General features: G+C 40.6%; 1 protein-coding gene across 3 annotated transcripts in view; it reads right to left on the minus strand.

Moving 5' to 3' along the window:
* baiap2l1a (BAR/IMD domain containing adaptor protein 2 like 1a) overlaps positions 1-23,535 on the minus strand; it is a 28,298-nt gene that overhangs the window by 2,048 nt on the left and 2,715 nt on the right. Inside the window, exons 4-13 of one of the 3 annotated variants that reach the window (XM_071462710.1) lie at positions 14,857-14,918; positions 13,494-13,565; positions 13,029-13,163; positions 8,779-8,931; positions 8,527-8,670; positions 7,821-7,944; positions 6,953-7,166; positions 3,996-4,055; positions 3,755-3,902; positions 71-111 (exon numbers count right to left, since the gene is read on the minus strand). In XM_071462710.1, coding sequence (XP_071318811.1) covers positions 71-111; positions 3,755-3,902; positions 3,996-4,055; positions 6,953-7,166; positions 7,821-7,944; positions 8,527-8,670; positions 8,779-8,931; positions 13,029-13,163; positions 13,494-13,565; positions 14,857-14,918 — 1,153 coding nt within the window. Of the gene's footprint in view, positions 1-70; positions 112-3,754; positions 3,906-3,995; positions 4,056-6,952; positions 7,167-7,820; positions 7,945-8,526; positions 8,671-8,778; positions 8,932-13,028; positions 13,164-13,493; positions 13,566-14,856; positions 14,919-23,535 lie in introns of all 3 variants that reach the window. The other 2 variants (XM_071462709.1, XM_071462711.1) reach the window with 2 other exon arrangements.

A 23,535-nucleotide genomic window follows, 5' to 3' on the forward strand; every position in this document is an offset into this window, starting at 1 on the left:
AATCATCAGGCCACTCACACATATTGAGCTGTAACCTGTGAGTTTGTGTTAGTTGTGTTAGGTCACTCACCCTAGAAAAGGAGGCTTTGCAGTCCCATTGACTAAAGAAACCTGTTGTCAAAAACAGAAGAAAAGACCCTTGAAGATCCAGCGGACAAAGAGAAAAAACACACAACAAAAACAAAACACACCACCACACACCACAGTCACCACAAACACACACCCTCCCTCCAGCTGTGAAGAAAGTAATTGTTGTCAGACTGGTTTGATAAGAATTCTCATCAACAGTTGCCCCCCCCCCCCCACCTCCCCTCCCTCCTTCCTAATCGGCACAGTGCAGCTTTGACACATACTTAAGCTACAAACTCAGACCTAAGCGAGTCTGGAATCTAGACAATCTAGAAAGGCTGGCAAGAGACACACTTGTCTTTTTCTCTCACCTCAGAACGATGATAATCTTATCGTCTCCTCAGAGCCAAGTGAGCATGGGGAAGATAAAGTTGAGGAACATACTTAAACTAAGATTTTATCATTCATTTATTCATCGTACAGACACAAAATGAAAGATGTAACTTGCTGCAGGAAACTTAATTAATTTTACTGTACTTTTCAGATGCATTTCTTTCTTAGTCGGCACTCGGTTACAAAGCTTATTAGGGATGTCTTTATTGCATTCAATACTTTTGCAAAAACACATGCAATACACTACTCTTCCAGAGGAGAGCAGACAACATCCAGTGGTCATCAAACATGAAGCTACAATAGAGACTATTAGTCCCTGAACTCAGGCTTTCAGGCAGCAGGTTGAATATTATCTGCCACAAACCTACATTGTTTAGCAAACAGTCCATAAATCATACGCAAAACAACATTTCAATTTCAGCTTCTGTTGATTTCCTGACTGTTAAAAGACTATTACTGAGACTCATTCTCTTAAATACTCAACAACATTAACTATTAATCTTAAAAAAACATTATTTTCAAAATAAAACCTACTCAAACATTCTAAACCTGTCAAGAAAAAAAAGATCCACATTCATATTAGGATTAGTTATATTTTCACTGCAAACAGACATATGGAATTAAAAATCAAGACATACATTTGAGTGTTAGTTGCAAGTCACATAACTACTGTACAGTACCTACAAAGCAAAAACAGAGGCAACTATACATTTGGTCAAAACCAGAACCTGACTTTTTTTTTCTTTTTAACATCTGTTTTACCATACATACAATATCACACCATAGAAATATGTAATTTTTGGGAAAATGTAAATTTTGAGGGAATTACGAAACACAGATCACAGCTAGCATTAGCTACAGATAATTTATTTACTTTTTCTGAAACTGAAAAGTCAGTTTTGATGCTCCAACATTTTAGTCACTGAATTAGTTTCACCACATTCATAGAGTAAGGCAGCTAAATCTAATGATATAAAAGAAACACTAGATAAACCAGTCCTGCTAAAAGCTAACTAGCCTAGCTTAGATAGAGTAAAGTAACAATTACGCTTTTTTCTAATTGTCCTACAATTTACATCGCAAAGTTTGGCTAAATAGTCTTAAACTTCAAACTATTTTCTCTCAACATTACTGTTCCTTGAGTTATTGCTGTCAAATCTGAGCCAATCAAGAATTACTGTCCCCCACTGATGCCGAGACACCTCAATTTAGGGTCCAGTCTACCTCACGACACAAAAAAACATTTTAGTGTACGGGAGGTGGCAGTTCAACGCTACCTGAAAGCAAAACTCAGGGAACTAAAGTCCCCAGAGAAATGGTGACAAGGTCCACCTTTGCCCCATAATCACAATACAAACTGAAAGAGCACAGTCAGTCTTATGCCTTCACCTGAACAAATGTTTTGAAGGGGGGAAAGGATTTTTTTTGTGTGTAGCACTATTATAGTTTTTTGTCTAATCTGGGCTAGATTCTTAAAAACTGGTGTAAAATTAAGAGAACACTAAGATGGGATAAGAGACAGACGTTTATTTCATGGTGAAACACTGAGGCAGCAGAAATAAAGGACACTGAGTACATTCAGAGCAGCGAGGAAGGTGATGATGAGGGAGAAAGAAGAGTGCCTGGGCTTGTCTGCTGGCTGGACAGATACTAGTTCATTTTCAATCAGCTGACACAGTGCAGGCACAAAATGAAATTGTGTCTGTGCCCTCTTGTCCTTTATGCCTCCCTCTGTAACTCCCTCTCCTCCAATCTCTCTCTCTCCATTCCTGAATAAAACATTGCATCTGTTTCAATATTTTGGAGCAAGGAGCAGCTCTCTGGTCTATTTGACACTTTTCCTCTTTGTCTTTATAGACTACTTAAGTCAGGATCAGCTGCAAAATTGCAAATAGGCTCCTTCGGGTTCACATATCCTTTTGGGAAATAATCGTCCCGATAAATATAGTAATTTCCTCAAACAGATTAGAGGAATTGAGGTGTGTTTCTGGCTGTGATCTGTCTTAAGGGCGTGGAGGCGATGACTATGTATCAGGGAGATGTTGATAAGACACGATTAGTCAGACTAAACATTTGTCATGTGCGATGGTATTTTGTGGTGTGGGCGAGGAGGCTGCAACGACCTAGATAAAGCAATAAAGATATTCTATCAGGAAATGTAAAATCTTTTCCAGAACTTGTGATGACCCATTTTATACACACAAACATGGCAGCTGCCCACAACAAAGCTTTCTAGTGTTAGCCAATGAGTAGCTCTACTCTAGCAACCAGGGGGTTGGCACCTGGTGTAAAGGCACTTCAACAACAGTTGTTAAAAGAAAGAAGCTATTAGTTTAACAAACTAATCGCTAACGTAGTCTGTCTGTTGCTTGGTGCTGGACGAGTAGAGTACAGTAGGTTTAGTTAAGTTGGAATTTGTCAAAACAAAACAATGAGTTGAAAAGCTCAGTAAAGCTGAGGGGGAGCTGCAGATTCCGGGGATAATCATCTGCGGGTTCAACCCTTTGAGCGACCCCTTTCAAATTACACATATTCATTTGACCTATTTTTATTATGAAAATATGAATCATAGCAGCTTTAAAGTGCATCGTGTTTTCAAAACAGCGAGCCAATCTTGTTAAATAACCAACATGTTTAGTTGTATTTCATAGTGCAGTACCTCCACATTACTAAAAATGAAGAGGAATAATTACACAGCCATAATAGCTTTTTTTTCTTTTCCAAACACCAACAGCACCACATCTGTTTAAATTATCACTTTAAATGATGTTAATGTTAGTATATTACATGGACAAACCCCCAACATTAAATCCATGTTAAAGAGTGGTCTGTTTTAGTTCTGTGTTGAAAATCCCTTGCTTTTTTTGTCTTGTGTTTTTCCCAAAGAGCTTTTTGGCACACCATTTTGTTAAAAGGTTCTCTGGTAAACAGGAACTTTAATACCTAGAAGTCCTGCAACATTACATTATTAAACTGCGCACACCACGCTTATGCCATTTCCACCAGGCAGTGATGCTACATATCAAAGGAAACCAAAGATATGAGACAGACGAGGCTCTAATGTTGCTCTCTGCACTTAATGAGACAGTTTTTCGGTTTAGTTCATTATGCGAGTGGATAACGGTGAACACGGACGACACATTCTGTCCTCCTGTGACCTTACCTTATTATTTAAGTCGAGAAAATGGATGTGTTTTTCCATTTGAAAAAAAAAAAAAGATCCTGTGCAGGTTTAATAAATACACCAGACCACACCAGGTTGGCTTGTGCTCATGCAGGTGCTGGTACTAACCGTGTTCTGCGGGGAGGGCGTTGAGGAGACCACAGGGCTAGAGGGGGTGTCGTCACTGTAGTCTGGTGGGGGAATCAACACGGGCTCTTCCTCCTCCTGCTCTGGCAGACTGGCCACACTCAGACTACGCACTGGCGTTCCCAGATTGCTGCTAAGACATGACATAAAGCTTCAGCTATCAAAACATCAGCTGTAACCACATTATCGATTCACTTCCTGGCATACTGTCATGTTTTCTTACCTATTTAATATCACTGGCTCAGTATAAGGTCTGCAGTAGGATGAGGGAAACCAGCCTCGCCTAATAAGAAAGACAAACACACCGCGATGTCAAAAACATCATAAAACATCACATCAATTCCATTATAGAAATAACATCCACTCTTTAAAGAAATAGTTTGACATTCTGCTTTTGACTGGGGACTTGCTGCTCAGGGCTTTTACACCCATGTGGTATACACTCTAACCACGTTGTCTGTCACCCCCGTTTGCTCACTTTCTTGTCCATAGTTAGATGACAAAATTGAAAAGACACTCATGTCTGTGCAGTGATGCCCCCAGCAGCCAGTTAGCTTAGCTTGGCACAAAGACTGGAAAAAGAGTAAACAGTTAATAAACAAAATACATCTACCAGCATGTTTAAGTCTCACTAATTAACACTATATTTTGTTTCTTTAAGCCATACAAAAAAGTGTAAAACATGGTGTGGTATGAAGGAGGTTATGTCCCAGACTATTTCTTGGCCACGTACAGTGACTTCCTGGGCTCTCTCAACTTGTTTTTTACAATTTTTGAACAGATTGTGCCTTTGGATAGAACCAGTAAATCATTTAGTTAAATAAATCATAATGTAATTTTCTCTGGAGGAGACCTCCAATCCTAACTTTATTAACCTTTTAACAGTGGAAATAGGAGCAATAGTAAAAATTAGGCCATTACAGGTTGCTGATCTCTGGCCTGCACAATGTCAGTAGTATGTTTAAAGCAGGCAGGTTCATCAGCTGGGACAAATGGGTGGTTTACTGTTTTCATTTCAGTGAACATGTCATTTCTGTCACTTCTACTGAGGTTACAGAAAGAATTAAATCTCTCCATCAGTACCAGATGATGTACCTCAGTATTTTTCAGCCTGTGTGGGTTGTGTGATAATGTAATAATAGGCCCAAAAATCAATTTTGTTAAAATGATGAATGTCTCCTTTGAATTATGCTCAGTTGCTGGACTTCATTCAATAACTGACTAAACAGAAGAGTCAGAGCAGAAAAACTGATACCGACAGTCTCCTTTCTGCATGCACACAACAGACTGGGAGAGATCTGTTTTTCAAGGGCTTGTGAGTTACAATAGCTGAGAATCACGCCCACAGACAACACACTTGAATCAGATGCACACATCAGACATAAAATATATAACAGACAGAGAGATTTTGTTCACTAAGACTCTGAAGTTGTCTCCAAGTCACGTCTAGCGAAAAAGATGGCTTATCAGACCAATGCACTGGATTTGTTGCTAAGAAACAGAACGTACTGCGATTTATCCCAACATGTCCTCTTCCTGACAAACCGCCACTGACTGCATTAAAACCACTCTGACTCAAAAGGCCACTTAATGACACACACACACACACACACACGCACACACACACAGGGAGCAGATAAGGCTTGCATTAATTTGTTTTAAAGTGGGACCGAAAAACATGCAACACAAGCTCTGTAAGCACTCTGTAATCCTTTTGCCTGCATTATGAGTCCTAATTGATCAGCCGAGGGGTTGAAGATGGCTGTAATTACACAGGCAGCTCAGAGGCTACTTTACGGATTCATGTTGCAGCAGTCACATATACAAACATGACTTGTATATAAACAGCGCCTGAGAACATTTTCCCCTGTCTGCCGTCTGAGGGTGACATGGAGTCACAGCTGCTGAACAAAGGTGCAATTACACCTTTGTAGGATCCTAGTTGACATATTCATCTCACTCACTCATCATCGTGTGTCAGTGGGAAGAAAATCAAACATTTGTTCATTGTTGGCTGACATATAAAATACCAGCTGTCTCTTGTTTGCGTGTGTGCACCTGGATTTTTTTCGTGTGTGTGTGTGTATGTGTATGGGGTTGTTAGGCAGGGCAGTGACAGAGAGAGAGAGAGAGAGAGAGAGAGAGAGAGAGAGAGAGAGAGAGAGAGAGAGAGGAGAGAGAGAGAGAGAGAGAGAGAGAGCTCACGCTTTATGACCGTCATGTTGAACATACCTGACATAGTCTGTGTTTCTAGGCATGATGTATTAGCACAGCAAAATATAAAGACACACAAGGCAGGAACAAGTACTGCCACCTTAGTTACGTGAAAAATGCCTGCACGTCAGTACTGCTGCATATTTGTTGAAATGAAAGTACATTTCCTCCTGCGGGTGTGCCAACGGTCATGTTTAGTTGGTATTTAAATCAAGTATGTTAGTGAGGGATTCCACAATCACACTTTTTATTCCACATTGCATTTTTTAACAAGTTATGTAAGATTCTAAAAAAAAAACACTACATATTTTATCCAGATTTTGAGGTTAAAGCACATTACATCATGTTTTTACATTTTTGTTACTGTCAACAAATGAAAATACCAAACCCACCAATGTGTAAGTCTATGTACTACTTTCCTCAGACTCTCTGTGGCTCTCAACCTTAAGCCCACTGGCCCCCACTTAAGGTGTAAACCTTTAAAAACAGGTCACAAAAATGTAGTTTAATCTTTTTAAAAGGTTGTATTTTTAGGCAAACCTTTGTCCAAGAGGAGGAAATAATACATCTGTTAGCGACTATTTTCAGTGGCAGATTAATACATTTTTGGTGCCTTAGGGACTATTTACAGTATTTACAGCAGCAGAACAGTGTTTGTGGGATTGAGTCTAAATAAACTACACTGTGTGTTGTCATGGTAATGAAAGAACATGTCACCCAGTGCAACGGTATGGCTAATTGATGTGTTTTTTAATAGTTTGTAGTAATAGTGCGGATATAACTTGTGAGAGGGATCTCATCATCTGGCGTTTTCGTCTTTACTGAGTGAAAAGTCCCTCACTCCCTACCGCCAACGCTCACTTTATAATACACGCTTTGATGTAAAGAGAGTAGAGCCATTGCATCGCATCCCTGTAATATATAAATATTGAGCGGACGTACACACAGTCAAAAGTCAAAACTTACTGCCCCGTCTTCTCCAGCTCTCCGTACAGCCAGCCGTCCTTCTCCTCCTGGATGAGCAGGGCGATGATGTCGCCATCGTCGAAGCTGAGGAGTGTGTCATTGTTGCCCGACGTGTGGGGAAAGATGGTCCTAACCCGGTGCTTCCTGCTCACATTGAGACCAGAGGACTGGGATGTTGACTGGGACATGCTGCCCTCTCCAAGACTGCCTTGGTCTGCAGGCAGCAGACGTTCACAACAAAATAAAAAAAAAAAAAAAAACAGAGATCAGAGATATGATCATGTCAGATATCTGTCAAAATTTAAAATTAGAGGTGATTTACTTAAAGCAGTACTCTGACACTTTGGGAAATACATTTATGTGCTTTCTTGCAAATATGATGCTACCACCAGCTGCTGCTTAGCTTAGCTTAGCACAAAGACTGGAAACAGGGGGAAACAGCTAGCCTAGCTCTGTCCAGTGGTAACAAAACATGGCTACCAGCACCTCGAAGGCTCACATATCAACATGTTGTATGTTATTTGTTTAATCTGTACAAAAACTAAAGGGTAAAAATGCCTATGTTAAGTTTTTTTTAATAACAATGTGCTGGTAGGCTGTATTTGTAACCTCCAGACAGCTGTTTCCCCGTTTCCAAGCCAGGCTAACAGTCTTCTAGCCGACATGTATGAGTGTATTGTGTTGATCTTTTCATGTAATTCTCCACCAGAAAGCAAACAAGTGTATTTCCTAACATGTAGATTCCTAATCGCTTTAAAGTCCAACATAATATCAATCTAACAGTGCTGCCATTAAGGAGTACACCAGTAAAGCCTAAAAAATGGATCTTGCCGATCAGGTGTATTTGTTTCAGAGCGGCCATCGCTACCTGAGTTGTGGTCCGGGGAGGAGGTGAGTGGAGACCTGGGCTCTGGGTTGAACATATTTGCTAGCGGACTTATCTGAGCCTTTAGCGGTGGTGCTGGAGGAGGAACCATTGACTCCATGATGTTCTGAGGAGACAGAAAAGAATACGATTACCTGATGCACAAATATGACAATATGAGTTGGCAGTGTTCAAATCATAACAAGCACTTTGTTCGAATGACCTTATATGCAAGTCTTTATTGAGGCAGTGATTTTTAACAGGCATTATTGTAACTGAAGCTTGTTGTCTTCCTCCCACGCAGCAATAAACAGCCATGGCCCAAAAATATTCAGTGGACTTTAACTGAGGGTGACAACAGTCCATGTAGGATTTCCCATGGCTGATAGCTAATGATAACCTGCCACTTTACTCACAACAGCTTCCATCTGATACAAAGAGAAATCAGTGCATCTTTGAGAGATTAACTACAAAGCCACAACAAGACAAGATAAAACTCTGCAGGGACGGTCTCCAGGGCTCAGGATTTCTCCTGTTTATCTACTATTTGGCAATGCTTTTATCCACAGCGTTTATCTGAGGCACCTTCACTAAGAGACGTATACCTCAGTATATGTACGTTTGTGATCAAAAGGAGACTTTTATAAACTATCCTTATCTCACAGAGGGCATAATTCTGATGCCAGGGACATGACCAGCTAAAACACACCCTGTTGTAGTGTTCAACCCGCGGCGATGGTTCTGGAGTGGTAGCGAGCCCCTCTATCATGGTCGCCACCGTGTCCGGCACCTTGGTGATGTCGCTGCACTTTTCCTGCCAACTGGGGAGCTTCACGGCCAGCATCTCTTTGGCCTGGAAAACACCACAGAAAGAGAGAGAGAGAGAGAGAGAGAGAGAGAGAGCAGGTGTTAAACAATTCATATTGGAGGGGTCTGACTGTTCATCTCTGTCCGCGCTTACTTTCTCATGGAAGTTGCTAATTTGATAGGAGAACATGCAGTGTTTGTCTGCCAGGAAACAGAAGCGTCTCTTCTCCTCCAGCAAGGCCTCTCTGCAGCCATCGGCGATGAACTTCTGCATGTCCATCTGGCGTGATGAGATGGTCTCCATGTACTACAGACAGGGTCAACAGGAGAGCAAGGAGGTCAGGGCACAGCATGGATAACTAGTTAAATTTCAGTTTCACAGTGTTGGATTTTGTTACTGTATATTTTATTGAAATTTTCCAAAAGTGAATAGTAACTTCACCAGAAATTAAGAGTTTGTGGTAGGCTACAATGTGCCTAAATCAAATCAACCAAAAAAGAAATTACTTTAAAATAAGGAAATAGTTAAAATAAAAATAATAACTTAATAAAAGTAAAAAAAGAAAAACTGATAAATCAAACAGAAACATGTGAATAAATAATAAAAGATAATAACAGAAAAGAAAAATGAGAAGGAAAAAAATGAATGAAAATAAAAAAGAAATTATAGGAAAATAATAAATAAAATACAATGACAAGGAAAAAGAAAGAGAAAAAAGTTAATGAATAAAACAGAAATTAAACAAAAATAATATAAATAAATAAAAAGTCAAAATATTTTATATTCATTTACTTTTACCTATGCATTTCTTTTTACTTCAATTTAATTTAATTTTTTACATTTGATTTTCAGTATTAATTCTTTCTACTGAATTGTTTAGTTCGTGTCTGCCTTGGGGACTGGATTGTATTGTGTATTGTTTTTAATCACGTGAGCACTGGTAACTATTGACTGTCTGAGGGGAAGCCTGCTGTACACACCTGTGTGCTGTCACTTACCTAAACAAACTGTTGTTTTTACTGTAAGCCTTCGGTCCATCATACATTTTCATGAGCTTTATTAAGTGCTGTGTAATTGAGTTTCCGGTCACTGCCACAAACACTGATTTATGTTTTCTGAGTGTGTGCTCATGTTGCAGTTGCCAAAACCCCAAGGTCTGCAGTACAAGCTTTTATACCTTGTTTTTTTTTCTCTCTTTTTTCAACAAAAAATGAAATTAGGAAACCAGGGTGACTGTAGCATGGCAATCAAAGTCTCTACACTTTGTGACAAGTTGATTTGGGTGCCTTGCTGCTCAGGGATCGATCTTAGCGCAGTGGGAAGCCAAATCAGCGTGCTGAAAGACACACCTTCCACAGGGAGCCTGATATTGATTCTGCCTGTCACGCAGATGCAGATGCAAATGCAAATGGTCAGCTGGACCTGACATGACGCATATCAAACTCTTTAAAATGACTTCTCAACCTCCCCTCCATTCGTTTATTCTACACCCACCCTGCGGATATTTCCCATTTTCCCCTGGTTGTCATGGTGATGGTAAAGCAGCCTGTCTCTAAGAGCAGAGACCCTCGTCTTCCACTGCCTGGTCTCATTTTCTGTCTCTCTCTCTCTCTCTCTCTCTCTCTCTCTCTCTCTCTCTAGGATAGCCTGTTAGACGCTGAATCAAAGCTCTTCCTTTCCCATTTTCACAGCGAACAATCACCCAGACTCTGAGCGAGAGGAGGGAGGGCAGACAGACAGGGCTCGGCTATCATTGCCTGCTCCACAGATGATTATTAGAGCGCTGGGCAGTTAGCCTCATCTCCCCTTGTAGTTCACTGGTGTCATTTTTATCAGATAATGAAAAAGCCTGGAAGGGGGGGTGGGGGAGGGGGGTGGGGGGGGCAGTTTCAGCTCACCATGATGCTTTGCTCCACCCGGATAAGACGACTTATTGTGCAGGTGTCTTTTAATGGGTGCCATTCAAGTGCGAGGATAAACAGGAGACTGACAGTGATTTTAGCAGTAGAGACAAAAGAAACTTCTTCAGAGAGACTTCAAAACATCCCTTTCACAACCTGCAGCAACTTCTTGACTTTTCAGTTAAAGGCTTTGTTTAATAATTCACTCGAAACAAGCCAGGCTTACACGCCATCCATCATCAACGTGAGCCCATAAAAACGGTCGATGAATTAAAACAGGAGACAGACGGGAGTTATTACTCAGACTGTGCAGCCCTTCCTTCATCTCACCACATTGATTTACAAAGCAAATCGCTGTCTGAAGTGTTAAGACTGCTTGTTGGTGGTGGACAACAAGATGTAAACACCCAACAATGTGCAACATCCGGGCGTTTGGAAGAATATACTGCAGCCGGGACTCACAGGGACACTGCACGGCTTAAAACAAACGGAATCAAAGCAATGTCAATAATGACGAGCAAAACTTCAAAGTCGTGTTTGTGTACCTCTGTTCGCTCAGCGGTGACATTTGTTTTAGCTCTGTTTGCCGTTTCAGTGTGATTTCAACAGATTAGATGTTATGACACCACACTGCTGTTGAACCACAACTGCTTGTAACCATCTGTAAACAGATTTTTGTTGTCCTGCATTACTTTTCCCTGCTCTCCCTTGACATTGCACCTGTGTCCAATTTTCCTCATCGGCTTCAACTGCTGCAGTATTCAAGACCGGCTCAGACCACCACTCTTCGCCAGATTGTACAGTTACCTACGTGGGTACCACGTCTGGCCAGCTATTTTGACTCTTGTACCTGTTTTGAAACTCAGTGTTTTGCCTGAATCTCTTCATGCACCAGGTTCGGTGCCTCTGCTACCTTGCATTACCCTGCCTGTCTGCCTGCCCGCCCAGCTATGTGAGCTCGTCTGTATTCTAGAGGATCTACGGATTCAGTCCCGCTATGACCTCCAAATCCCACGGCCACCTGCCAGCCTGTTTCCCTCTGGAATCCATCTGGAGTCCCCAGATCACTTGGCCTGTCCCTGCATTTGCCTCCCTGGACTTGTTCCCCACCTGCCCTCAACTGCTCTCTCTGGCTTAACACTAACACTTGTATTCTGCTTGTGGGTCCTAAACCTTACAGTAACAAACATTTTCTAACACACACAGTCTGTTTAATATACAGTTTACTGATCAGTCATATGATGTATATGTAGATTGCAAAATATTTAGAGAGTAGAGAGTACCATGTTTTGAAAAATGGATGAAACCTTTTTACCTAGTGATGGGTGATCATTTCTGTACTGGATTGGAATTGATTTTGTATTTCTTTAATTATAATAATAATAATAAGAATGTATGTGTGTATATATATATATATATATATATATATATATATATATATATATATATATATATATATATATATATATATATATATATATATAATTTTTTTTATTTACGACTCAATCAATTTACGAATCATCCTCAGACACCATGCTGAAGATGGTCAGATGTTGGATGAGAGAAAAGTTGTGCAATGCACTTACGGTAAATGGATTCATAACATAAGATACCAAAGGGACAGAAAAAAGCTCTCTCTAAATGAATAGTTTACTTACTGCTGTTAAGCACTTGTTTTGGATGTTGCTCTTTAGAGTCCCATGTGGGCAGACAAGTCTACATATCTCATATCTAAAATGATTTTGGGCAAAGTCTCAATTTGGGAGAATTGGATTTTCCTAAGTGCTGCGGCCCAGCTAGCTCTGATTAGGCATATAAAAAATGCAGCTTCCACACTGTATGTCTTTGGATTTAAAAAAAACTGAATCCAGTTACACTGAAAACTCAGGTCTGTCTCAAACCTCGTACTTTTTCTGGTTTCCAGAAAGAACACATACATGTCAGCTACATTTGTACAAATTTGGGCGTGTGAGCCCGTCTGTAGCTGAGCACATTGAGCTGAGGTATAATGGCCTTATTCTGCTGTGAGCAAACACAGACGATCTGCAAACAGCTTTAGGCGTGGCGGCAACTTTGATGGTTTTAGTCACTTGTCTAAAAGAACTTTTAATATGACATTTCTTCTCTTGTCAGTGTAAGAATCTGAAGACACTTGAGGGTTTTTGCAGTATTTGAACACACATCTCAGTGTCTGTCATCAGTGATGCAACGCCCTTACCTAACATTAATCTAAAACACAACTGCAAAGCAAAACCTGGAATTTCAGTCCGACAAGGCATCTTCATCTTCACATAATAACCTCGACCTCCACGCTTCCTGCTTTGTGTCGGTACGTGAACATCATGAGACCTACCTTGGCTCCCTTATCTTATCACTTACATCAGACCATAAGCATGTAACAGTGGCATGCTTGAAAAGCCATACAAAGTATTGGACGAGTGCACGCTACGTTCTGAGGGACAGGAAAGGTTGGAGTCAGTCGGTTTGGTCTCAGTCACCCACCTCGTTCTCTTTGATCTCATACTTGGATGAGTGCTTTCCCTGGCTTTTCCTCCTGAGCTTCTTCAGGTCTGTCTGAGAGCGCTCCAGGGAGTCCTGCTTCAGCTTGTGCTCTGACTGATAGCGCTTGAACGTGGCCTGCACGAGACGTTTGACAACAGAGGCAAAAGGCAAAGGAAGGGATGATGAGCAGGATGCAGTTTTCATGATACGAACAACGCTTAAACGCAGAAAGGCTAAAATAATCAGGAGGAGATATGTCATAATGAACATATAAAAGGCTAAAACAATGACTAAAACCTAAGAAGTGTGGATTCTTCTCTGAGATTTTATTCCATATCTCTGCCTCCAGAGCAGCTTTGCCTACATGAAATATGTTTGTATAAAAACTCTCACAAGTAGAGGGCGGATGTGTTGGTGGATGCTTGAACTGATGAATAGAGCTACACTCTATGTGGCGACACTTACATTCATGTATTTCACATCCATCTCTGTCTTCTTTTCCAGCTCAATAATAATCTCCCTGTGAAACCTCTTGAACTGCAGAGAGAAAAAACACACACACACACCTCATATTTGTTACAACATACATCATCCTCAATGCACGCTGTTCTAAACACAATGTACAGTTGAGTCACGTGGCTCGTCACGATTAGAGCGGAGTGACCTGGTGGAATGTATGATAATGGGTTTCTGAGTGGATGAGATTCCACCCACTACAGATGGCTTATCAGCCTGTTGAGGTTAAAGATTTACAACTTTTCCCTCTTGTAGGTAAATTACGATCAGGCCTGCAGGTAATAAGGAAACGTAGGGAAATAAGAGAAAGTTTCTCATGCACGCAGCATATAGACTGAGTATTAAGTTTTGGTTAGAGCCGTATTTAAACTGGTGGCGCTTGGGTTCAATTTACTTCTCGTCACTTAGGGGAATCTGAAGCATTTCACCCTGAGGCAGCGGGGCCAGATATGATTCTGTGGCTTTTCCACTCTTGTCAAACTTTTAGTTACAACAATTTCAAACTGTTAAAAATGACGGGAATGAGCTCAAAAGGTTGTAGAGGTCACGTGTCAAGAGAAGAGAGCGAAACAAATGGCCAATCTCTGTCTATTATGTGAAGATAAGCTGAGCATTGGTGGCCACAGGGTACTTCTAGGAATGACACTCTGGGAGGCTGAACGGGTGACCTGTCAATACACTTAATTACTTAATGACATAATTGAAAGAGCTGTGGACTTAGCTGAGAGGAGTTTGGTGAACTGCTATGATTTTTTTTTTCTATCATCAGTAAATCCAGGGACACCTATAATCCATTAGTCCATTCCTCAATACTTTCGCCAAGCTACAAAAGCCATTCATTTCTACTGAAGATGTCGATCTTTACAAACAGGTCAGAAATCTATAGTTTCATGTTGTAAAAAGGCTAAATACTTTTCTAAAGCATCAGGACACTGTAGTTGCTAACATTAGTAGATGGGGCATTTGGTGTGTGTTATAGTTGGTGTAAGTATTTACAGCAGTAGGAGGATGGTGTGTGTGTGTGGGATCGACTTAAAATAAATTACAGTGGCCATGTTCAAAGTAATGAATGAGCATGTCACCCAGTGAAACTGTGTGACTCACTGATATGTTTTTTAATAGACAGCAGTGGAGCTCTATAACACAAAGCAATAAGCTATATGAAGCTGTGGTTACACACACAACACACGTTAGTGGGATCATTTCATTATTGGTTTTGTTCTTTTTATTTTCACGAGATTGGTTGATCGTAAAAAATAATATATTACTATAAAATGAAATAGTGTCATTTATAGCCTTTAAGGCTACTTACGTTCTCTTCAAGTTCTTGGTGGACCTTCCTGTGGGCCTCTGCAATCTCCATTAGAACCACACCTAGAAAGACACCAGGAACAACTTTCAGTATTTCAGAGAGCATTACAAAGAAAGGGAAACTCTCAACCTTTCAAATGTATGGCCCTGAGGACTTGTATTGTGATCAGGGTCAAGAGGAGTTCTAAAGTAAGGGTTTGATATTTTGGAAAATACGCTAACTCACTTCGCCTTGCCAAGAGTTAGGAAAGAACACAGTGCGATGCATAAAATGACAATATGTTTTAACACTTAATGAAATATAACAGTTTAATTAGTGAGCTGGTATGTGGTTTTATATTTGGACCGGAGCCAGGCTAGCTGTTTCCCTTTTTTCTTGTCTTTATGCTAAGCTAAGCTAAGCTAAACAGCCATTTAATGTAGCTCCCTATGACATCTAACTCTCAGATAATGTCATAATGTCAAACTTTTCCCATAGGCACAGTTTGTGCTGAGAGCTGTGACATGTCCAAAAATCAGTGCATAACCAGATACGGATTCAACAGGAGATGTAGTTTATAATAATTTGCTGAAACCATGAGGAACAAACACAAATTTCCTGTTTTCCATCAAGCCTTACATGCATCTTTACAGTCCACATTTTTACAGATGACTTAGCTCCTTTCAATATTTGAACAGCTGTCAATAAGTAATCTCTATGAAACGTTCTGGTATTGTGTGGTCAGATACAGAACAGTCTCCATTCACAGACGGGCTGCAGTGTAGATAGAGCAGCATATGACATGAGACAATGGGAGTGAGTCAATACTGTAAACAGAGGTGGACAATCGTGGCTAAGCAGTTTATAGTGCTACCTCTATCACAATGGGGTGAAATCTAGACTCAAGGTTTACTATAGGACACAGTGTTCTGGTGAAACCTGTAAAAAAAAAACAGTATGGGACAACATATCTGGACATGTGACAGTGTCACTGAGGAAAAAGAGCAACAGTGAACAACCTGCATGGATTTCATCACCTTCAGAAGAAAGTAAAGAAAGCACAGGTGTCAGGCTCACGTTGTGATTTTTAGGTGACAATCTCGAAAAGCTGCACATGTCAGGACCCTCCACCTGAACATGAACACCTCAACACTCCTACACATTTGACCCAGCACCTGACATTCCTCCCTGCTCGCCTCCTCTCAAAGCAAACAAACGTAATAACCCACTAATACAGAGCTGGACCTCTGTGATCCAGCGGGCAGCGTCCAGCTACAACAACATTGCCCTCTGAAGGTCACCAGAACGTACTGGTAAATGCTGCCTTTGTCCTTCGACAGGGAGGGGTGGGCGCTGGGTGCTGGGCTGTTTGTACAGCCCCGACAACAGGCTGCGCGGGGTGGAAAGGGGGAGGCTGAGAAAGGCCGTGAGGGGGTTCAAAGAGGCCGTTGTATACCTGCAGGTTTCACCTTTAGGGTTAACAAGGTGTGAACGCATGTCTGAGGGATGGCAAATGCTACAGAAAGTTTTCAACAACTTCAGATAGATATGGCCTGCAAGGTGCATGAATCTGTTACATGAACGAGTGAAGAGGGTGAATTACAGCCGAGAGAGACAGAGTACAATGTTGTGAAGGAAATAAAGCGTGAGAGCTGAGGTGTAAAAGGTAAATAATTGATCATTTCTCGCTAAAGTGAATAAAACACTCAGGGAAAGATGTACCTGGCTGCGCGACATTTTTAACATCCACTGGTTATTCAAGTTCATCAACAACACAGGGCAGCTTTTTCTCAGTTTATCTTATCTCCTATCTCGGTCTGTTTTGTTCTGTTTTGAGGATTTGAAATACCAAGATAATCTAATCTCCCCTCAACAATTTGAAATATACAACAAGCATGTTTACACAGATTTCTACGCAGTCTGATACAGGGCTGATAAAAAAAATCCCTGTGGAAAACTACACCACCCATGATTCACTCATATGACTTATGATTCATTATTATGAATGCTTTACCTATCCTCTCCTCCACTTGCTCATCATCAACACGTAATGCGGATACTGTAACTCCTGTTGGGAAAATGAACTTTGACTCTTTAATTCAACACATGTTGCTTGTTAGTGTGTGTGTGTGTGTGTGTGTGTGTGTGTGTGTTATGCTCAGCCGATATCAAGATAAACACCAGAGGGAAAAACACCCATAACCCAACTGTGCAGTCCACCTTAATTCATAGTGATGACTGAAAACAAATGAAAATCTACATTTCAAAAGAGATGTCTTTTGGTGTTGTAAGAACTAAGCTGGTTATTTAAGAACTGGTCCTGTTAAGCTCATTAATTTGCATGTGTTCTTTGTGCCACCAGTATCAAACGCCTTCTTTACTGATAGGACGGAGAGCGACGCCTTCCACATTCTCAACAGGTGATGTGATTTATGAGCTGGCGATGCTCCGTGCCAAGACAACTCCTGCCTATTTAGTACTAGATATGGAAACTGCGCAATACGCTGTGACGGTGGCAGGGCAAGCACTAGCCTTTTCTCTGGCTCACCTTTATTTCACCACTTTATCTAACTGACAATCCTTCCTCCATTTGCCGAGTGCAAACAACATCTGAGTTAGCGCTGGACTTTGCAGCGGCCGTTGGTCATCGCCTTGTTAACAGTGTTTCATCACTGAGATGCATCACCGGGTTTGTCCATGCACGCTCGCAGTGCGTGTGATGAAACACAACCACCTCCTATGTGACTCAGGATTAAACAGTATCTCACTGCAGGTGGGGAAAGACTGTGTTTGGAGGTTGCCATAGATATGCTACTCCCTCCTTGTAATCCTGATGATGTCACTGCGATCGATACTACCAACACTGTGGTTAATCTCCTGTCTGCTCATTGTTTTTGTTTTTTTGACACAGGCTGCTCCAGGAGGATTCAGCTCTTAGTAACTCTTTAGTCATCCATTGTGGGGTAAAGGTAAATCCTGTCTGCTCCAGTTTTAAAAAATGTCATCTTGTTGAACCAAACTAACCCGATTCATACAACTCCAGGGACTTAGGACTCTTTGTTGAAACAACAAACCACCAACCGCCAACCACTGCTTAGATCATGATATTACTGAAAAGCTCCAGATCGGCTAATAAATAAACCTTGAGCTAAGCTTGTTTTGTCAACTTGAGCATGGATGAGGAGTCTCCAAAGTGCTCACAACAGAAATGCAACGTTTATCGACACCGACATTAAAAACTCTATTTGCTGATGAAAATCATGCGATATGATTGAAAGCTCAGCAATGGCAAGTTAACACACACTGAGGTAAGATTGCTTTGTCAGCAACAAATGATTAAAACTTATCACCTTGTCTATAAAATGTCAAAAAGATGAAATTATACCATCTCGTTTTTTACTTCAACCACTCAATTATCTAATCAATTAGTCATCTAATCATTTCAGCTCTATTACATACACTTATTTCACACACACGCACTTGTGTACAGAAGAGTGTATGCGTTTGCCACACTTGAGTATTGATTATCAGTATGAGCATCTACAATCATTCAGCATGTCTACTGTGTTTGCAGCAGATCAATAGCTGTGACAGCTTCCTTAACATAGAGTGATGACCTGCAATTACACACAGCACGTAACATTATTTATTACTTGTGCACGTAGAAGAAACTGCAACCCCAAGCATTGACAATAAATCTCTATTTACTACTAAGGGCAAACCACAAATAACCTTAAAACTGGCATGTGTTTGTCATATGTTGTTCATGTGAAAAGCAAGTTGGTCTGAAGTTCTTTCAGAAAGTTGTTTCCATTAGATACTGGTTGAAATCTGTAATAGCTGATAAGTGACTTGAGAGGCTGTGCGGGCACAAGAGGGTTCATAAAGAATCATAGGATATTTTTGTGAAATGACTGGACCGTGACAGGGTTTTAGAGGCTCCAACTTCACGGTTTATTGAGCGGTAAGTGGATCTCTGGTCCCTTCACAGGTCCCTTGGAGGAGACTACCAGTGGACTGGAGGGCCTTTAGTTTAATGGTGGCTGCAGAACGAGGGGGTTTGAGGTCTGGGTTCATTAGAGAGTTGTGGCGTGTGACAGCGGAAGAGTCATAACTGACTCAACAAAGAGTAGACTCTTTGAAAATCCTCCACCCTCCTCTCTTTTACTCATTTTCCACTGTATTAACAACCGTCTGGTTTGGGAAAACAGCTGTGTCGTGTGGTTGACGTTGATATTTTAGTGTCTAAGATGCGTCCAGACACATTTAGGCCTTGTTTCCCAGTTAACTGTCCTCAGCATCATGAGCAGTATAGCTGATCTCACTGATTGAATTTTAAATAAGTATTTCAAGAGTGTAAGTAATACTTGATAGTAATACTAGAAATAGGAGAACACAGCTAGCAGCGTAACAATAATTCATGTCTGTGTGCCCCCACCTGTCAAGTTACAGTTTACATTCATGTCTGTTCAGACTCATATAACATATGTAGTGAGGAATTTGAAGGAATTTCCTAAAGGTGTAATTTAATAGAAGTGTATTTTGTCATAATTAACATATGAATTGTTTATTGCCAAATTAATGTTTTGTGAGGTCACAGTGAACGTATGTCTATTATATCATGCACATCATTTGGGATGTTGAGAGCGCGAAGAAAAGTGCTTTTAACACTTTAAACTGGCCCTAGAAGAACCACAATTATGGAAAAAAGATGTAACAATTCTTCTTTGGTCCAGATATAAACTGCATTAATCATCATGGAGACATTGTGGTTTAGGATGAAGCCTGGTCTTCATCATTCGTTATGATAAATGATAAGACATTAAGACATTAAGGGAAGTGAGTTTGCACCAGACAGGTTTTTTTTAGAGCTAGGACAGATGGGTCTGCTGCACGTGCTCTTAGACAACCAGTATAACACGGGGGGAAAAATAAAGGAGAGTGTATTTTCACCGACACTTGGAAACCGTTTATGAATCCCTGACGCTGCTGGTGATGTTGTGTCTGTAATGAAAGATACATTGCCCATCACGTACCGATACAGGCAGAACTGTGGGTGTGTGCCTGGAGACTAAAACAGTCCCGTGAAATAGCTCTACGCCAGATGTTTGAAATGTCACAAAGTCTTATTAACCATATCTTTAACCTCCCCTCAGACGAAACAGAACCAGTTACAGCAGCTATCGGCGAAAAACAATCAACGAATCCTCGTTCTCCGCGGAGAAAACAAATCGCTCTGGTTGACATTACCATTTTTCTCATGCTGTCAGTGTACTTCAATATTTCAAAAAACAATTTCAACTAAAGCTTGACAAACAGCTCAGAGAAAAGGTGGAAGGGGTGGGGTTCATGCTATTTTTTCTCCTGTAACATTTTCAGGCCTTCAATACCTGCTGCTTTTCAGAGTGGAATACCAACTCCCTGTGGAGTCCAGTCATGCACTCATGCACAGGAAGTTTCTAATTGCACACCCACTGAAACTTTTAAATATACTGTTGATATATGACATTACAGCTACAGGTCATGATGCTGCATCATAGATGGATACAACATGAAGCAATCTATGATTTAAAGCTACAAGCATGTGTGATTTCACAGATAGTTGCTTTAAAGAATACATAACTTTTGCTGAACTGTTGGGATTGGAGCCTCAACTAAATGATAATGGCACATTAAATGTTCTGTCCTTTCATGAGATTTCCTTGGGACAGTTACTTTAAATACAACATCATTAGACACCCGATTCAGAGAAACTGGAATGGGTTGACAAGCTGGAAACAACCAATGCATCCTAGTTAAGTACAATCTGTTGCACCTCTTGTTTGATAAAAGTAAAATGTACATCCTTGACCAGCGGTGGACAAAGTACACAGCTCCATTAGTTGAGTCAAAGTATAGAAACTACTGGTCAAATGTTTCTCCAACACAAGTGACAGTTGTTCAATTTTTTAAGGTACTGGAGTACTTGCTTTTAAAAATATTCAAGTATCCAAAAGTAAGTTTTTTATGTCAATGCATTGTTGCATTGTCCAGTACATTTACTGAAACAACCTACTGACTGTAGAATATGATACAAAGTCTATAGAAAAGGCCTTAAAAACCCAACAAGAGGAGCCACTGTCGTTTACTTTTTTTTTTTTTAAGGCAGTGATGAAGTTTCATCCTGGTAAACACAGCAAACATTTAAAACGAAAGACTCTCTTTCTTTAATTCTAAAATGGACTTAAGATAAGGCCGTGGGTGCTTTGGTGAGGAATCTTCTGCCTCTTCTTTATCTAACGTAGCATCGTTAGGCCACTGCCAAGTTCAAACTGAGCTGCTCAGAAACGCAGAAAGCACAACATGACTGACAGCGTAGGAGTTGGCTGTGACTTGTTTTTCTCGTGTGAAGCACACAGTGTATGGTCTATCACATTTCAGAAAATACAAGAGAATTGATTTCACTGACTAAAACTCAACAAGTACTTTGTAGAAATGTGGTGCAGTCAAAAGTACAATATTTGTCTTTAAACAGAGTGGAGTAAAAGTCTCCAAACTAAAGTTTCCAAACTAATTAATAGGCTACTCAAGTGAAGTACAGGTACTCACAAAATATACCTAGAAGTATATAAGTAGCGACGGTACTCAAGTAAATGTACTTTGTTACTGTCCATCCCTGTCCATGACATGTGTTACTTCTTTGTCATAAGTTACATAGTACCACTATAAGATACGTTTTTTTTTTTTACTTTTTTTACTAAATGTTTAAATATTTGTCACAACTGGTACCACTGCTAATTGGTGCAACCACGAATCCTGAAAACATCAGCGTTCCCCTTATCTCCATACAGTTTGAGCCTCTGCGGAGAAGAGACCCGCGGTGGGTTTGGTGAGGCAGATGGAGTTACAGGGGACGAGCCTGGATCACTGGTGGGAAGACAGCCTCCTCTGTCTGTCTGTTTGTTCAGCGTATTTGCTACTCCTCTCACTGCACTGTGTGAGAGAATTCACACTGTCTCGCCGTCGTCTACTCCAGGCTGCAAATCCATGCACCTTTTTTTTTTTACTAGAGGCCTTTTTGAGACTTTTCTATATTGAGTTGCATTCTTACAGTTGGGGTCAAATAAGACTAATGAGAATAAGCACACATTCAGCCGCAGGCACTTGCATACGCTCACATAAGCAGATATAAAACATCTACTCACACCCCAGCATGGCTGCGGCGAACAGAAAAAGAGGAGAAACTAGATAAAGGCACGAAGAAAGCCTTTAACATTATTTTTCCGTTTTTAAGCTCAGCTTCCCACGTTAACAAGCTGTCAAAGATGATGGAGCACCAAGTGTGGCATTTGTGAAGTTGTTGCACCTTGTTGTTTTCGGTATGTATGTGACATGAACACATTATTTAATGAAGCGATGAAATACGGGAATTGTTAACTGACAGGTGTGACCCGACAAACTCGACCAAACATTTCGTAACAGATGGGTATGGAGAGCGTCTCCGGTGACGGCAAATGTTTCACTGCACAGCTGAAAATAATCTTAATTTCAAAATACAGTGAGAAGGATTTCATTTCGTAGCATAACTGGTAATGAGAAAGATTCTTTTTAAATAGATTTGACCTGTGTATTTAGATGTCAATAAGAAATTTTTGTGATATCTGAGAGTCTGGATATTTTTTTGTCAAAGCTGTCGTTTAACATTATGAAACGAATCCTATGCAGTTTCCTGCTCAGACTCTGCCACTGCTATGGTGATCCACTCTGCTGCCTTGATGTTTTGCTTTTTTACTTCCTTATTCCTTCATTAACGCACTTGCCAAATGTGACAGACACACCTAATCTCGCCTCTTGCGTAGTGACAGCTCTGTGAAAATCACTGCACCTATGTCTGTCATTCCAACACAATGTGTTTATAACTTGAAGTAAAGCAAATGCCACATAAAAGAAGAGAACTCAGTCAGAGATAAAAAACAAAGAAAATAAAAAAAAAAAGCTTTTTTTTTCCAAAGCCATGCATGATGATGTAAAATCTACGTGCATTCACTGTGACCACCATTATCATTCAAAAGGCCACGGGGGGAAAATGACAGAACATTAGCTTTCCATTTTAACCTCCCTGCTCTTATTCCTTGCCTGTCACATCAAGCTGAGCTTACATGAGGCCAATTTGTATTGAGTGACGCATCAGAATAAAAAAAAAAATCCAACCTGATGAATTGTAATTGCACTGAATTAGGACCCCCGGGACGAAATAGGTCAGCTCCAAATTTTAGCACTAATAGAATAATTGGAGATGAGTCATTGGATGGATGTAAAACAACCTGTACAAGCTTGATGGCAGCCTCAGAGAGGAGAGAGAGGAGAGGAAGCACTTCAGTCAGAGGGAGAGGCAGACTGCAGATAATAATGAAATTCTGCCGCCACTGTGCCACCGGGCTTCAATCAGTTACTTCCAGATGTTTGCATTTAATCAATTTGCATTTTATATGACAGTTGCATGCAGGCAAAGTATGCCACCATGATGAAGTTGCATAGAAGCAGCATTTCTGATGGTGTCCAGCTTATCTGACAGGATGTTTGGGTGAAAAGAGGGCAGTGATGCAAGTGGAAAAAGTCACTTTCATGATTTCATGGTGACTTAAAGAATCAGTTTGACATTTTGGGAAATGCTTGTATCCACTTTTTACCGAGACTAGAAACAGAGGGGGGAGGCTTGCC

The sequence above is a fragment of the Trachinotus anak genome, unplaced genomic scaffold (assembly GCF_046630095.1).
Source record: "Trachinotus anak isolate AG129_WGS33_773 ecotype Australia unplaced genomic scaffold, CSIRO_AGI_Tana_v1 ptg000025l, whole genome shotgun sequence".
NCBI lineage: Eukaryota > Metazoa > Chordata > Actinopteri > Carangiformes > Carangidae > Trachinotus > Trachinotus anak.